Source organism: Salmo salar, chromosome 26 (assembly GCF_965601325.2).
Source record: "Salmo salar chromosome 26, fSalSal1, whole genome shotgun sequence".
Lineage (NCBI taxonomy): Eukaryota > Metazoa > Chordata > Actinopteri > Salmoniformes > Salmonidae > Salmo > Salmo salar.
This window is the reverse complement of record NC_138316.1, coordinates 14,903,396-14,921,256: the sequence shown is the minus strand read 5'-3', so window position 1 is coordinate 14,921,256 and position 17,861 is coordinate 14,903,396. Positions and strand designations below refer to the sequence as shown.

The 17,861-nt window shown below is 43.3% G+C and overlaps 2 protein-coding genes across 5 annotated transcripts in view; both read right to left on the bottom strand.

The window, feature by feature from the left end:
* Positions 1-35: 35 nt before the first annotated feature.
* LOC106587285 (uncharacterized) lies at positions 36-2,947 on the bottom strand. The gene is made up of 2 exons (XM_014175523.3): positions 2,354-2,947; positions 36-2,021 (listed from the first exon to the last, which is right to left on the bottom strand). Exons 1-2 carry the CDS (start codon positions 2,690-2,692, stop codon positions 657-659), a joined length of 1,704 nt encoding a protein of 567 aa, XP_014030998.1. The 5' UTR covers positions 2,693-2,947; the 3' UTR covers positions 36-656.
* Positions 2,948-4,046: 1,099 nt separating this feature from the next.
* Positions 4,047-17,861, bottom strand: part of bean1 (brain expressed, associated with NEDD4, 1) — a 44,523-nt gene continuing 30,708 nt past the window's right edge. For all 4 annotated transcript variants that reach the window (XM_014175524.3, XM_045708601.2, XM_045708602.2 and 1 more), the window contains one exon: positions 4,047-7,432. In XM_014175524.3, the coding sequence (XP_014030999.1) occupies positions 7,033-7,432 (400 nt within the window). In that variant the 3' untranslated portion in view covers positions 4,047-7,032. The remainder of the gene's footprint in view (positions 7,433-17,861) is intronic.

The window sequence follows — 17,861 nt, the reverse complement described above, 5'->3', positions numbered from 1 at the left end:
TTTTGTATGATCCATTTGAACTTCTGAAGACCATGAAAGTTTTTCACTTTTTTATGAGTTAAAAAAGGTCATAACATTCTGAATACATTTGGACTTACATTTTTCATAAACATTACAAAGCATTCAGTAGTCTCAATGACAATGAGCAAGGAAAGTAAGTGCAGGATTGGCATAGAATACATTTCAGTAAGGCACTGTCACTGTAAGAGGACACAGTGGAAACATTACCTCCACCTCATAAATTAGGTCAAGCATAATTAACATTGTATTAAAAGTCTATCACCTGAGAAACAGTACATAGCAAATGCCAGAAAATACAGAAGACGCATTAAATTCAACGAGGTCATTCTTCTTGTCACCTTCATACATTGAATCCACAGGTTGGTTGCACATTAATTGGGGAGGACGGGCTTGTGGTAATGGCTGGAGCAGAAGAGTGGAATGGTATCGAATACATCAAACATGGTTTGATGCCATTCCATTTACTCAATTCCAGACATTTATGAGCCATTCTCCCCTCAGCAGCCTCAACTGATTGAATTGCCCCAGACCAAAACAACTTAGTGGCAAGTGATGTTTCAGACCTGTCAATCAATTTCCCTCTGTGTGTTCTGATGGTCCAGGAGCACCAACATTCAATCATGACCTTACTTCCTCTAAGGCTCGTCCACCATGACATAGGTCTGAAGCAGCTCGTCCTCTGTGGGCTGAGGGATGGGGCCCTCCATGTCCTGGTGCTGAGGGCCTGTGGAGGGCTGGTGGTCAGCAGCAGTAGGGTCCAACACTGAGGGGTCCAGGTGGCTGGTTGGGACATAGATGGAGTGAGGTGGCTCTTTGATGGTGTCCCTACTAAGAATGTGTTTGTGGGGACCGTCTGCTACTTCACAGGTGCTACAGCCTGGGATGTTACAAACCGGCACCAGAGAGGGATGGCACATTAGGGGCTGGCTCTGGTCCCCTGCAGAATCCTGGTGAGGGGACCCATCATGGTCATTGCAACTGGCATGTGGTGGTGCTGTCTCTTCTACAGGGTATTTCAGGTTCTCCTCCACCTTGTGCTCTTCCATCTTGTAATCATGGACATGCAGTTGGCCAATCCTCTCAGCCAGCTTGGTCAGCTCATCTGCATCATCGTCCTCCTGACCCTCTTTGGTCACTTCTACCTGTGGAGGAGTTGGTCCGTGGAACGTGGCAGTAGTCTTGTAGGCCTTATCTTCTGGAGGCTGGAATTTTGGGACTGCTTCTGTGAGATGGGGTTTTGATGCTGCTGTGGTGTGCATGGAGATGGACTGGGGACCACTTACATCACTGCCAGCTAAATTGGCTGCACTGCTACCTTCCTCGGGTGTGTTCTCTTTGATAAGTCGCCTCCGCGATACAGGAGGTCCACCCAGTGGCTTACTGAATATTGGCTTCTGCCTTATGGCAAGGTCTGGGTAATTCTGCTGAATCTCCAGGATAGACCTGTCATCGTTCAAGAATGCCCTGGGTGGTCTGATTCCTGGAGAGTGTGTCGTCTCAATGGACTGAACCTCCAGGTTGAGGGGTATCTGTCCATCATCCTGTTGCCTGCCTGGTGTGCTAGTGGTGACAGGGTTCTCCTCGGTTAAGTCTCCCTCATCTGTCTCCACTAGTCCTGGGTCTACCAGGGAACAACCATTTGATAGACCCTTATCCTCATTCTCCTCTTCTTTCTGCATTTGTAAGGGCTCTGTTTCAGACTCTTTTGCTGTCTCCTCGGCAGCCCTCTTGGTGTGAGGTAGTTGTGCAGCTCTCCTCTGTAGAATCTCCAGACACTCAGGCTGTGACCGCTGACCCATGAGCTCCAACAGGTACTCACACTCTGTTCGCGCCAGGAAAAGCTCAAAACCCATTTTCATGGCTGTTTCAGGGTCTGCATTGTTTGTGAGTCGGTACTCTGTGTCAGTTTCCAGATGATATCCTATTGTTTCAAGGATACTTTTCGTGGCACTCTTTGTCAGGACCGGCTGGATGCAGTAGACAAAGGGGCCAGTGAAAGTCTGAGTGGGAGATAAGTGTTAATTATCACATAATTTCACAAGCCTGGCAAATAATATAGCCTCATACAGTTTACTTTCACTTCCTGATATGTGACAGCTGCACCTTTGAATATGTGGCTTGTGATTAGAGATGGCATTTCAATGTAAAGTCATAGTCATATATTATCCCTCGAATTACTTCTTACTCTGATAATAATAATTTGTACATGTGCATTAGGCTAGCCTAGCCTAAGTCTAGACATCTCCTCCGTACCCCATTTGCTTGGCTGCAATGCGCAAGACAAATAAGCCTAGTTGTCGAAATATGAATACCATACTATTTATATCTTTACCTTGACAATCTTGATTTCCTTCTTCCATGGGTAAAGAAACAGATTTACACAGAACATCTCCAACACCTCTGTGGCTTTAATGAGCGCACTGAAGAATGTTCGACAATCTTTAAAGCCTTGTATTACGCATTCGGATGCAGTAAGGTAGAAGTCAAAATTAGAAAATCTTTCTCCGGGGTCTGTTTCTAACAGCAAAAATCGTCTAGCTTCCCCGGTAACCTGTTTCTCTTGGCATAGTTTTAGGTTACCCTTACTCCAAATCTGATCATAGTAATTTAGGTAATCGTCGAAAGCCTCTTTACGTGCTACAGGCGTTTGGTCACCGTCACCACCCTGCATGTTTTTTTGTTGCTGTTGAAAAAGACTGTTTAGTTAGGCTACACGCTTCTTATCGGATTTAGAAATAACATAGGAACAAGGAAGTATGACAAGAGTGAGAGGCAGCACACTATTGATCTGAAAGGCTAGCCAAATAGGTAAAAAACTGTCAAAATGCGGAAGCATGACTGTTTCGCTACAGTTACGGTGACATTAGATTTGCCCATGAATCAATTAAGTTTCTTCTTCAGTATCGGCTTTGTGCTGCATAGTACGACTGACATCTAGAGGATAAAATATAACATATCCGTTCAAGACTGAAGACACGCGTCTTCCAACAGATGGTGCTACAGGAAAGAAACATATATCATATTCTAGTCATGCCACAAACCTGAGATGATGCTGAAAAGCCTTTATCATTTCTTCTCTGTAATGCTAATCGGGTTGTTTTTCTGTGCTTCTACAGGTGATAGATGTTACATGTCCTACCAAAAACAATGAGATAAAGAATGATGATAAGCCCTTGAATTATGAATGCATACAGGCATCTCCTCCCTACCTCGGAACAGCCTGATTTAGAGAATATTTCAGTTGAATAGTGATAATGTTAAAACTATTTTGCAATGGCATGGTGATTGTTCAGGCATTTAGATGATTGGATACCTTGGAGGCATCGCTGTAAAACACATCAATGCAGTTCTATCACAGATGATGTCTGCCTGACCAATGATAACCTCTCTCATCTCTTAACTCGCTAGAGAGACCGGAGCTGCTTTGTCAGTCTCACCAGGAAGGAAAACACAGTTTAAATGATTCCCCTCCTAAGTCAATAAGATCTGGGTGAGTGCAGTATTCACAAAACCTCATAATGGACGCTGTGGACTTATTATCTCGAGTACAGTGGCACTAGATGAAATTAGCTTTCTGCTGGCACGCCCTAATAGGAGCCTTGCACTGGGCAACGAGGGTAATTAGGAGCAGAGCAACGGCACAAACCATCTGCTCAGTCTGATTTACATTAGCTAGCTAGCCCACCACCCAAACACAACAGTCCGAGCAGATCAGAGGGGAATGAATGGCTGTCAACAGACAGGATGTCACAACATATTCCCATGCATTATACATAGCAGGATTCGATTTGGAAAAACGTTTAGGGAAACATTTTGCCAATGTAGATAATTGCGCTACACTGTTTCTGCACTTTTGGATGCTATACCAACACTCCTCCCCAGCTCCATCCTCTATCATCCCTATGTTTATTAATAGTAATGCTCCTCCTCCTATTTATATTACAGCTACTACTCCTAGGTGTAACCTTCATGTAAAACAGGAAGGTGATTTCAATGCCCAGAACGAACAGTCACACCGACTCAAATCATAGAGGTCAAATTTATTTACTTTCCCCAATATAAGAAATTAATAAAAGCTCTAATACAAAACATGGATATACGTTGATGACTGTGATTATAGGAAACAATAATCTTTGTCACACAGGACAGTTGTGCACAACAGTGGGACTTATAGGGAAACTATACATTGGAAGTGTACACGTACAGTATTACACATAATTTCACATTTATGTTGGACATGTACCTATTGGGCTACCAAAATGAAGTAAACGACAAAGACAAAACAGCATGTAAGACCAGAGTGAACCGCATTGCAGTTTTACCTCAACAGGTATTGGACTAGGTCTTCCAACACAGTTACAGTGCATTTCTACTGACTTGTAAAGGCAGGTAAAGTTGCATTTCTAGATGACTCTGAGTGTGTCACGATGCACACAATCTAACACGTTGCACTATTCACTGCATTGCACTTTTAGATTTCAGTTGATGAAACACAAGCCCATCATTATCATTGTATAGCATCGCTAGATTTGCAGTAGCTACATAATAATAAGCATAAATGCTCATTGTCAAGTTATTAACACATCATTTTTAGCCCAAACATTGTTTTATTTATAGGGCTTGACATGACAATTCTGACCACAAATAGACTATGTATTAACAAGTGCCGAGAACAGCATTTGGTTTTTAAAAGCCATTTAACAAACTCTCTTCAAAGTCAAATCCATTCGATGATGATTGGCACAAGACTGTAACGCAAGAAAAATAACCCGTTGATCTTTAATCTTTAGACGATTCTGTCTAGTGCGAAGCATCTGTGTTGTAGTACATCTACATTCTGGTGAATCTCACAACAACTATTTAATAGTAGTCTTTCCACAGTTATACACATTATTGTTAAAGCTATTCTAAATAAATACTCATCTCTTTATAACTTTTATCCACAATGCCAGCAATGCAATCATGCGACTAATTCATATATAAAATATTCTTTAAGGGTTCATCAGTGAGGATATCACTTCACAATAAGGGATTTGGTAAGATAAATTAGGGAGACTATGAGAAAGAGAGGGGGGCTGGAACAGAGATACCAAGTTCTAGGGCCAAATGCAAAGGTGACAGGGGGTCATTGACTCCACAAATACGGTTTTATACACAAAATAAGGACACTATGTCATATTTTCCGCTGAGAGTGCTTTATCTGGGGTTTCAATGATGAACATAGACTTATCTGAATAACTTAGCAAAGTAACACAAGCCTTGAAAAATAACAAGCTATTAGGAAAAGGAAAGCTCTTGATTTGTTAATCAGTTGCAAGTTATTGTGGCTACAATGTTAGCCGCAGTCTAACAGTCTTAGACTTAGTGCTTGGCAGGCACAGTCATTTTTATACCATTTATATATGGATGACAGACATGTAAAAACAGTTCAACTGAAGACAGTTTATCTGTACAATGAATACTCACAACCAAAAACTAAATACTGGATAATAATTTGGAAGCATTAAAAATATTCCAGCATATTGAAAAATACAATGTGTTTAGGCTGAATAATATTTAGGAAAAAAAATGAATTGTTTATTTATTATAATATCAAAGATGTCAGTACTAAAGTATAGTAAATCCCTCATCACAGTAAACTGTGTGCAAATATAATTTTTCCTTCCCACCAATTGTCAAATAGCATTGTATCTCTGCTACAAGCTATATTGTACTTTGATGTTAGCTGGCGAATGGGTCAAGTTCATAGTAATTTAGCTTGTGAACACCCAAAAAAGCTCTTCACAAAAGAGGAGTAGTGAGAGAGAGAAGAGGAATGTGTGGCAGTGCACGTTTGGAGACTGAAACAGAACAGTTGGGATCTAAATGGACCTCAGCCCCCAGAGGGGAAACCTAATTATAGAGAATAGACAGTATTTCCAGCTCATATGAACATGTTTATATCCAGAAACCATATAAAACCATATACCACAAAAATAATTTATTAAAAAAATACCAACACTCTTAGAAAAAAGGGTTCCAAAAGATTTCTTTGGTTGTCCCCATAGGCAAATCCTTCTTGGTTCAAGGTTGACCCCTTTTGGATTTTGGAACCCTCTGTGGAAAGGGTTCGACATGGAACCAAAAGTGTTGGGTTCTCCTATGGGGACAGCCAAAGAACCCTTTTAGGTTCTAGATAGTACCTTTTTTTCTAAGAGTGTATAACACTGGGGTATATTTAGCAGTTGAAATTACTGGACATTTTACAGACTGTGGGAGTCCTAAAGTCAGCTAAATATAAATCAAATATTATTTTCATGTAGAACATTTTAATCAAACCATATGGATATGTGATGGAATGTGAAATGAGTCATTCTTTCTATGGTGTTTTCTATCAAGAGCAATTCCATTACAACACAACAAAAACCAACAGTACATACAGAATATCTATGTGAAACCACTCCAGGTTAACTCTACTGTTTTTTTGTGTGCTAAAAACAGACTTTGATAATGCTTCCTAAATGTTTGAATGCCTCCTAACCTAAGACCAATGTACAGTATGAAGTGAATTCCTTCTGGACAGAAATACCATACTTCCAGCCCCAGTTTACCAGTAGTAGCCCTGTGATTTCATGGCAGTGCCCCAGTAGTAAAGGGAGATAGAGTGAGGATTGGTGCGGGTAACATCTTAGAGTCGGGGGACACAGCTTATCCAAGAGGTAGGGGAAGGAGAGGAAGGCGCAGACTGAGTTCAGGTTCAACCCAAACTTTCAGCTTCGGTCCAGAAAGTAATTCTCTTTTGATACTGCCTGTCATGCACAAAGGGACACTGGAAGAAGCAGAAGAGAGTTAGGCTGTCCTACTCAGACTGGGAGGTGTGTGTGTGTGTGTGTGTGTGTGTGTGTGTGTGTGTGTGTGTGTGTGTGTGTGTGTGTGTGTGTGTGTGTGTGTGTGTGTGTGTGTGTGTGTGTGTGTGTGTGTGTGTGTGGCTGTCTGCACAAAGAGCATTGGAGAGGACTAGCCCAGTCAGCTCTACAGGATCCTGTGTGCGACAGCCCGGGCTCTCTGGGGACTATGGCTGTCTTCTGAGGGGTGTTTGAGCAGGTCCATGGGCATCAGAGGGATGGGCTGGTTCTGCCTGCTCACCACCACCTCGTACGGGGGCGCCTCCTCCAGGGGGAACGCTGACAGGGAGATGGAGGATATTGGCTGCTGCCGGAGCTCGTGTAGTCCGATTGGGTAGTGGGAGGCGGCGGCGCTGCTGGCGGACACCCAAGAGGCTCCAGCTCCAGCAGACGGCTCCTCCATCTCCAGGCTGGTGTAGGTGGCCTGCTGGTGGCCCCGCTGGCAGGGGTCCGTGAGGGAATACGGAGGAGGGTCGTCTGTGGGGACATATATCTGTGTCGCACCAGGTCCCATACATTCATCATAGCTGGAATAAAGAAGAGTATATCAGGTAAATAGGTTTAACATTTTAAAAGAGGATATCTCCAATCTTCAAACAATGGTAGGCCAAGTGTTTATTTAGCCTATGCTGATGGACCTGGATTCTATGTTTGTAGTTAGCAACATGAACACAAATGAAATGTTTAGCATAAGAAGACTAAACATAATATACATCTGAATGGTGAAACAGGCCTGTTAGAGGAGACTCTTGTCATCTACTGTGAGCTCTTTTCCTGTGTGGCGGCTGCTAGTCTTGGTTTGGTGCTTTCCATGGGAGAGCCTGCCCATGGACAATTATTTCAGCTCTCACATAACCCATAATCCCACAGTGCACTGAAAGTTTGTCTAGCAAATACAACCACCCTACTAGAGCTGCTGAGCTTTATAGAGGCCCTGTAACACAAAGAGAATAACAACACATCTGCCATGCTGATCCTCAACACGGGGGCCCCTCAGGTGTGCGACTCCAACACCATCATCAAGTTTGCAGATGACACAACAGTGGTAGGCCTGATCATCAACAATGATGAGACAGCCTATAGGGAGGAGGTCAGAGACCTGGTCCTGTGGTTCCAGGACAACAACCTCTCCCTCAACGTGATCAAGACAAACGTGATGATTGTGGACTACAGGCAAATTCTCATTGACAGGGCTGCAGTGGAGCAGGTTGAGAGCTTCAAGTTCCTTGATGTCCACATCACCAACAAACTAATATGGTCCAAACACTAAGACAGTCGTGAAGAGGGCACGACAAAGCCTATTCCCCCTCAGGACACTGAAAAGATTTGGCATGGGTCCTCAGATCCTCAAAAGGTTCTACAGCTGCACCATCAAGTGCATCCTGACTGGTTGCATCACTGCCTGGTATGGCAACTGCTCGGCCTCTGACCGCAAGGCACTACAGAGGGTAGTGTGTACGGCCCATTACATCACTGGGGCCAAGCTTCCTGCCATCCAGGACCTCTATACCAGGCGGTGTCAGAGGAAGGCCCTGAAAATTGTCAAAGACTCCAGACACCCTAGTCAGACTGTCCTCTCTGCTACTGCACGGCAAGCGGTACCGGAGCGCCAAGTCTAGATCCAAAAGGCTTCTTAACAGCTTCTACCCCCAAGCCATAAGACTCCTGAACAGCTAATCAAAGGGCTACCAAGACCCCTCTTTTCCGCTGCTGCTGCTCTCTGTTTATTATCTATGCATAGTCACTTTAACTCTACCTACGTGTACATATTACCTCAATTACCTCGACTAACAGGTGCTCCCGCACATCGACTCTGTACCGTACCCCCTGTATATAGCCTCGCTATTGTTATTTTACTGCTGCTGTTTCATTATTTGTTAGTTTATTTTCAATTTTTTATTTATAAATTTTTTTCTTAACACTTTTTTCCCTTAACTTCTTAAAGCATTGTTGGTTAAGGGCTTGTAAGTAAGTATTTCACAGTGAGGTCTACACCGGTTGTATTCGACGCATGTGACAAATAACATTTGATTTGATTTGATAAGCGGAGAGAGAAAGCGAGAAAGAGGCGAACATGGTGTCAGTCAGGCCGACTGGCTTGTATAACATTATGTAAGATACATTTGCCACGGCCCCATCATCATATGTGTAAACCAACCGCTAAATCGCTCTTTACCACCCCGACACTGACCCCAGGGGATATCTGGGAATAGAGAAAATACAGCGGGATAATTGAATATGTGGAATTGTAAACAGTATCACCCTCTCAGAGAGCGGGTGTGGAGAAGCAAGGCAAATGGCACTGTGGCTGTGGATTACTTAAGCCTGTCACCTCCGGGTTGGGCCGGGTGATACACAGAGATTTAATGATGAGAGAAGGTATTGGGAGCCGGAGTAAATGAGATCTTTATTAATGATAGACTGGATGAGAGTTCTACTTCCTCTACACAGGGCTTCCAGTAAAACGTTTAGCTAAGCTGAACAGTAGGAACATTCACAATTGACCTCATATCAGTCCAGCTATAAAGTGTATTAGATGTACACTGAGTGTATAAAACATTAGGAATAACAGCTCTTTCCATGACATAGACTGACCAGGTGAATCCAGGTGAAAGCTATGATCCTTTATGGAAGTCACTTGTTAAATCCATTTCAATCAGTGTAGATGAAGGGGAGGAGACAGGTTAAAGAAGGATTTTTAAACCTTGAGACAATTGAGACATGGATATGTGTGCCATTCAGAGGGTGAATGGGCAAGAAAAAATATGTAAGTGTCTTTGAATGGGGTATGGTAGTAGGTGCCAGGTACACCAGTTTGAGTGTGTCAAGAACTGCAATGCTGCTGGGTTATTAACGCTCAACAGTTTCCCGTGTGTATCAAGAATGGTCCACCACACAAAGGACATCCAGCCAACTTGACACAACTGTCAAAAGCATTGGAGTCAACATGGGCCAGCATCCCTGTGGAACACTTTTGACACCTTGTAGAGTCCAAGCCCTGACAAATTGTGGCTGATCTGAGGGTAAAAGGAGGTGCAACTCAATATTAGGAAGGTGTTCCTAATGTTTTGTACACTCAGTGTATATTTTCTGCCACCACATTGCCCCATTCTGTTCTAAACGTTATTCTGCATGGTTTCAAATGGGTTTGAGGTAAATGAAAGTATGTGAGCTACTCTTTATACAGAGTCTCATACAGTCAGGTATCTGCTTCTCATAGAGACTCATACCGTCAGGTATCTGCTTCTCATAGAGACTCATACAGTCAGGTATCTGCTCCTCATAGAGACTCATACAGTCAGGTATCTGCTCCTCTTAGAGACTCATACAGTCAGGTATCTGCTCCTCATAGAGACTCATACAGTCAGGTATCTGCTCCTCATAGAGACTCATACAGTCAGGTATCTGCTCCTCATAGAGACTCATACAGTCAGGTATCTGCCCCTCATAGAGACTCATACAGTCAGGTATCTGCTCCTCATAGAGACTCATACAGTCAGGTATCTGCTCCTCTTAGAGACTCATACAGTCAGGTATCTGCTCCTCTTAGAGACTCATACAGTCAGGTATCTGCTCCTCATAGAGTCTCATACAGTCAGGTATCTGCTCCTCTTAGAGACTCATACAGTCAGGTATCTGCTCCTCATAGAGACTCATACAGTCAGGTATCTGCTCCTCATAGAGTCTCATACAGTCAGGTATCTGCTCCTCATAGAGACTCATACAGTCAGGTATCTGCTCCTCTTAGAGACTCATACAGTCAGGTATCTGCTCCTCATAGAGACTCATACAGTCAGGTATCTGCTCCTCATAGAGACTCATACAGTCAGGTATCTGCTCCTCATAGAGACTCATACAGTCAGGTATCTGCTCCTCATAGAGACTCATACAGAGTAAGGTAGCGGGTCCTCTCCTCTGCTGGTGCTCTGTGCTCAGTGGGATAGTAAAAGGTGCTGTTCAGGAGCCTCAGTAATGACTGCTTGATTTCAAATGAGTCGCGTAGCTGACTGACTCCCCGGCCACTGCTCCCTCCACCCTCCATCACTGTGCTGCAGAGTGCTGCCTGTCTGCCTGCGTGCAGAGCTATTTTAGACTCCGGCCGCGCTCCGGCTCATTCAGACAGACTTAATGTCCCCAGAACACAGCAGGACAGAAACATTTCACATGATCCGGGGTTACAGACAAAAACAGGACTTGCCATTAGCCGGTGCTATAGTACAAAAATGGTTCATAAGGCCATTTACTATGCAAGACTACAGTGGGCCATTAATTTGCCATATAGCAGTACAAATCCAAAGTGAAACCTGACGGACAACATTGACTTTATTCTAAAACTTTTCACCCTTTTTTTCCCTATTCTACTTGGATCGACACATTGAAAGAGATTGGTTAACGATTTGGAGTAAAAAGGTGAGAGTGATCTTAGATACTTTGTAAAAAAAGGTGAGAGCATTTGAGATACTTTGAAACTGTGTAACCAAAGCAACAACAAAAAATCCTCCTTCTGGTTCTGCATGTGTAACATGCTCTGTTATGTAATGACTGCATAACACAACAACGTTAAAGCAGTGGGCACAGAAACGCCAACTTACTATTGAGAGGTGATGACACAAATGGCAGTCAGTGGTGATGCATAAGGTATCTCTCAATTACTTTATTTTCTTATCTCAAATACTTTCTTCTAAGAGTTGAAGAGGAAGATGATGCCCCACTTCTTATTGGTAAATATTGCATTATCTTATTGGTTCAAATTCTCTCTGGTAACTTTCTGTTATCGAGTAGAATGTATTCCATACTCTTATGCATCATTGGTTACAGCTGTGCAGACAGCTGGGCAGTATCAGGTGACCCAACATGAGGTTGCGACCCCTAGTTTGGGAAACGCTGCACTAAATACCGTACATAACACCCACATATCTCTTAACTTCTCAACCTATATTGTTAGTCAGCTCTAGTGAGAAGGAATATAAAGTTATCAGCTGTTGCCCTGGATACTTTCAGCGGGTTTTTTTCCTACTCGTTTTTATGAATAAATTATGATCATGCTGATCCAGGAAAGAGGGTGAGAGTCTCAGCTTGCAGAAGTGTGTGTGTGTGTGTGTGTGTGTGTTTGTTTATGTGTGTCTGATATTCATCACACAGCTCAGCAATGTTATTAATCCCTTCAGGGTGCAATAAACTACCAGCACCACATAAACATTGAAAATAGGGCTTTTCGCTCTAAATAAACACGCTGATACAGACATTTGGCGAGAGTCACTCCAGAATTTCTTTGCCAGGTATGGTAGCGCTGTGGACACCTGAGGGCCTAGCTGTTTTCATGCCAGGGTTTCATGAGTGTTACACCAAGCTGAGAATCCCCTCTCTGATTCGGGTGAGAATACTTTGCACGTTGCAGTCGCCCCCTTATAGGAACTATAAGTCCCCTAGGACGCTAACACAAGGTGTTGCATCCTAAAAATTATTAATTATTAGCTAGCAAAATCAGATATAACACCGCTACAGCCTAGCCCTGTTTAGATTGCCTAATCAATCCTGCCTGCAGTCTACTGCTGTTTTCAATAATCTACATGCTGTATGAGGTGGTAGGTAGCCTAGCGGTTAAGAGCATTGGCCCAGTAATCGAAAGGTTACTGGTTTGAATCCCTGAGCTGACTAGGTGAAAATCTGTTAATGTGCCCTTCAGCAAGGCACTTAATCCTAATTGCTCCTGTAAATCACTCTGCTAAATTAGGTAAATGTATGTTTGCATACACATTCATTTCCCTGAGCACAGTTGTATAATTGGGCATCACTTGTCATAGGATGAAACTACAGTATGGAGAACCATGGGACTTCTCCAGAAACACCTGTGGTGCATATGACACAGAATGTGTTACTTTCCAACGCCTAGAGAGGCGTTCACAACTATGATACATGAATGCAGGTGCGTTAGGCTGTCAAAAAGTTGGACGTAAAGCGCTCTATACATCTTTATAGGTATACAATGTACTCCAAAGCCCAAGGAGAGGTGTGGGTCACTAGAGGGAGGACCTCTTGCTTCCGGGCCTGTAGCTCTAGAGAGATGACAGCACTGACTGGAGCATATGGCCCGGTCTGTCCACTGCACTGCGGGTCTGGCACAGGGAGCTCACTCTTTCAGCTCCCTGGCTTTGTCAGAGGCCCATGCCTGTAGAGCTATGTACAAGAGCAACATTGTGTGGTTATGAATGTGCTGTGCATATACAGTGGGGGAAAAAAGTATTTGATCCCCTGCTGATTTTGTACGTTTGCCCACTTACAAAGAAATTATCAGTCTGTAGTTTTAATGGTAGGTTTATTTGAACAGTGAGAGACAGAATAACAACAACAAAAAATCCAGAAAAACGCATGTCAAAAATGTTATAAAATGATTTGCATTTTAATGAGGGAAATAAGTATTTGACCCCTCTGCAAAACATGACTTAGTACTTGGTGGCAAAACCCTTGTTGGCAATCACAGAGGTCAGACGTTTCTTGTAGTTGGCCACCAGGTTTGCACACATCTCAGGAGGGATTTTGTCCCACTCCTCTTTGCAGATCTTCTCCAAGTCATTAAGGTTTCGAGGCTGACGTTTGGCAACTCGAACCTTCAGCTCCCTCCACAGATTTTCTATGGGATTAAGGTCTGGAGACTGTCTAGGCCACTCCAGGACCTTAATGTGCTTCTTCTTGAGCCACTCCTTTGTTGCCTTGGCCGTGTGTTTTGGGTCATTGTCATGCTGGAATACCCATCCAAGACCCATTTTCAATGCCCTGGCTGAGGGAAGGAGGTTCTCACCCAAGATTTGACGGCACATGGCCCCGTCCATCATCCCTTTGATGCGGTGAAGTTGTCCTGTCCCCTTAGCAGAAAAACACCCCCAAAGCATAATGTTTCCACCTCCACGTTTGACGGTGGAGATGGTGTTCTTGGGGTCATAGGCAGCATTCCTCCTCCTCCAAACACGGCGAGTTGAGTTGATGCCAAAGAGCTCCATTTTGGTCTCATCTGACCACAACACTTTCACCAGTTGTCCTCTGAGTCATTCAGATGTTCATTGGCAAACTTCAGACGGGCATGTATATATATTCTTGAGCAGGGGGACCTTGCGGGCGCTGCAGGATTTCAGTCCTTCACGGCGTAGTGTGTTACCAATTGTTTTCTTGGTGACTATGGTCCCAGCTGCCTTGAGATCATCGACAAGATCCTCCTGTATAGTTCTGGGCTGATTCCTCTCATGATCATTGCAACTCCACGAGGTGAGATCTTGCATGGAGCCCCAGGCCGAGGGAGATTGACAGCTCTTTTGTGTTTCTTCCATTTGCGAATAATCGCACCGAATGTTGTCACCTTCTCACCAAGCTGCTTGGCGATGGTCTTGTAGCCCATTCCAGCCTTGAGTAGGTCTACAATCTTGTCCCTGACATCCTTGGAGAGCTCTTTGGTCTTGGCCATGGTGGAGAGTTTGGAATCTGATTGATTGATTGCTTCTGTGGACAGGTGTCTTTTTTACATGTAACAAGCTGCGGTTAGGAGCACTCCCTTTAAGAGTGTGCTCCTAATCTCAGCTCGTTACCAGTATAAAAGACACCTGGGAGCCAGAAATCTTTCTGATTGAGAGGGGGTCAAATACTTATTTCCCTCATTAAAATGCAAATCAATTTATAACATTTTTGACATGCGTTTTTCTGGATATTTTTGTTGTTATTCTGTCTCTCACTGTTCAAATAAACCTACCATTAAAATTATAGACGGATCCTTTCTTTGTCAGTGAGCAAACGTACAAAATCAGCAGGGGATCAAATACTTTTCCCCCCCACTGTACCTGTAGATGTTAGGGTGAGTTTGTGCGTGTGTGTGAATGCATGTGTGTGTGTTTAAATTAGAATACACTCAGTGTACAAAACCTTAAGAACACCTGCTCTTTCAATGACATAGACTGACCAGGTGAATCCAGTTGAAAGCTATGATCCCTTATTGATGTCACTTGTTAAATCCACTTCAATCAGTGTAGATGAAGGGGAGGAGACAGGTTAAAGAAGGATTTTTAAGCCTTGAGACAATTGAGACATGGATTGTGTATGTGTACCATTCAGAAGGTGAATGGACAAGACAAAAGATTTAAGAACCTTTCAACGGGGTATGGTAGTTGGTGCCAGGTGCACCGGTTTGTGCCAAGAACGGCAACGCTGCTGGGTTTTTCACACTCAACAGTTTCCCGTGTGTGTCAAGAATGGTCCACCATCCAAAGGACACCCAGCCAACTTGACACAACTGTGGGAAGCATTGGAGTCAACATCCGCCAGCATCCCTGCGGAACGCTTTCGACACCTTGTAGAGTCCACACCCTAATGAATTGAGGATGTTCTGAGGGCAAAAGGGGGTGTGGGGTGCAAGTCAATGTTAGGAAGGTGTTCTTAATGTTTTATACACTGTGTATACAGTACCAGTCCAAAGTTTGGACACACCTACTCATTCAAGGGTTTTTCTTTATTTTTACTATTTTCTACATTGTAGAATAATAGTGAAGACATAAAAACTATGAATTAACACATATGGAATTATATAGTAACCAAAAAAGTGTTATCAAATCAAATATATTTTATATTTGAGATTCTTTAAAGTAGCCACCATTTGCATTGATGACAGCTTTGCACACTCTTGGCATTCTCTCAACCAGCTTCATGAGGTAGTCACCTGAAATGCATTTCAATTGCTGCACTTTGGTCCGCTTCTCCTTACGACAGCCGTGACAATTCTACAATGTAGAAAATAGTAAAAATAAAGAAAAACCCTTGAATGAGTAGGTGTGTCCAAACTTTTGACTGTTACTGTATGTAAATAATATAACAGTGTGGTGTTTGTGTATTTGTGCTGGGACGTGCCCAGTTCTCTCTCTGCGGAAGCAAGTTCCTTCACAGGCTCCACAGGTGAGCTGCTGATCTAGGTGGTGTAAGCTCTGTAGTTTCCCTCAGCCATCTGTGGCAATGGCAGCACTGCCCAGCATCACATGCCTTTCCCTTCATCCATCCACTCCACCCCGCTGCCTCCTATCCCTGACCATGCACACAATGTACACTACAAAACACACACTCTCTTTTATCCTCTCCAAATCACTGGTCCTCAGCCAACATATTTAGATATTTCTATTTTGCACTGGATATTCTTCCTGATCTAAATCTACCTCAATCTTTGACACATCTTAGCCTAAATTCAGGCATAAGGAAACATCCCTGTGGTGTGGTTGATGTTTCCCACGTTAATTGGAACAGCAGTGAAGAATACGTAGCTTGAGAAGACATAGTTTGGGAGTGATAAAAGCACATTAGGCCTCAGACAGGAATTGTGCCTCTTAATGTGAGGAGTGATTTCCCTCCCTCCACAGCGTAGCAGAGATGGATGGAGGCTATGAGAGGCAGAGGCATTGACAGAGTGGCTTGTTCAGCACCAACAACCAAGCCCACCACCACCACCACCACCACCACTAAACCCATCTAACAGTAGAGCCTAACATCCAAGCCAATAATAAAGGCTTGAAAACACAAGCACTACTTGACAATTTGCCAATAAGAAGCTAGTAATCCTGTCTGGTCTTATCATGAAATACGTTGTGTTAGCACAGGACTTTCTTAGATGTTGCTGTGACACTGCAAAGATCAACACCGGTTTTGACAATCTGGTTATCATTAACATATGTCTCATTAAAGGACAAGCTATCAACAACCAGGTGTTGGCATTTAGCGCAGAACAAAGACTTGTGTTTTTCATGTGAAGAGACACGATCGGCTAAACCTCCTCTTCCTCTTCCTCTCACTCGTGCCCACTCAATCTCTCTCTTGTAAGCCTTGTTTATACCTGGCGCTAACATGCATCCTGTGTCCTGATCTTGTCCACATTCTGACTGTGCCCACATTTTCAGATATACATCTACACACGGTATTTAAATGTCTCTTATCCATCCACTGTGTCCAAATTCTGACCAGATATCTTGGTCCCTCCCTGTATGCAAATTATTTGACAGATGTTATTTAAAAAAATACATGTATTTATTGATTTTAAGACACATTGATGTCATAAGTCAATGTTGCCACTTGACTGATGATTTTAGAAGGCAGGATAATGGTGATTTAAATGGTTTCACTGTCCAGATGCATCTACACTAAGATATCGAGACATGCCTGACTACCTCCGGAGTTGGTCAGGAAGACCTGATCACAATCCGTCTTTTAATCTTCTACACCTGTCTAAAAATGTGGGCACAATCAGAATGTGGACAAGATCAGGACAAAAGACGCATGTTAGAACCAGTTATAAATGGGGCTTTAGCCTATGTTTACATACTGTATGTAACCTACAGGTTTATCTGATAGAAAAGGCCATTGAAAAAATGAGGCAGGACATTACTTTCTATACAGAAATTGAGCAGATTGATATAACGCCAAACTGACTTACACACCATTCAGTGACATTAATAGCCCTGTCTACGGCATGTTATATTCCATATTTTTCATAATTTGTTGTTGAACAGGAAAGGGCCTGATGTTTCAGATGGCTCCTCTGGAGGGAGAGGTAATTTCACCCTCTTTAGAGGCCCCTCACAGGGCCGTACACAGGGGCCGCCGCACTAATGGAACTGTCATATAAATGCAAATAACATTGTGACTCTGTGAAACAAACCTTGAAGGGCAAGCAGGCAGAATTGAGCCGGATAAACAAGCCACGCGCGTGCGTGTGTTCGCACACACACACACACACACACACACACACACACACACACACACACACACACACACACACCTGGAGTACTGAGCGGCAGGTAGCCTAGCGTTTAGGAGTGTTGGGCCAGTAACCGACTAGGTAAAAAAAATCTATCTATGTGTCCTTGAGCAAGGCACTTAACTCTAATTGTTTCAGGGTCGCCGTCAATAATGAATGACCTGTGCTCTGACCCCACT

Coding starts and splice junctions, on each gene's coding strand:
- LOC106587285 (XM_014175523.3), bottom strand. CDS start 2,692: ATGCAGGGTGGTGACGGTGACCAAACGCCTGTAGCACGTAAAGAGGCT. Junction 2,022..2,353: donor AGGAAATCAAGATTGTCAAG/GTAAAGATATAA, acceptor TCTCCCACTCAG/ACTTTCACTGGCCCCTTTGT.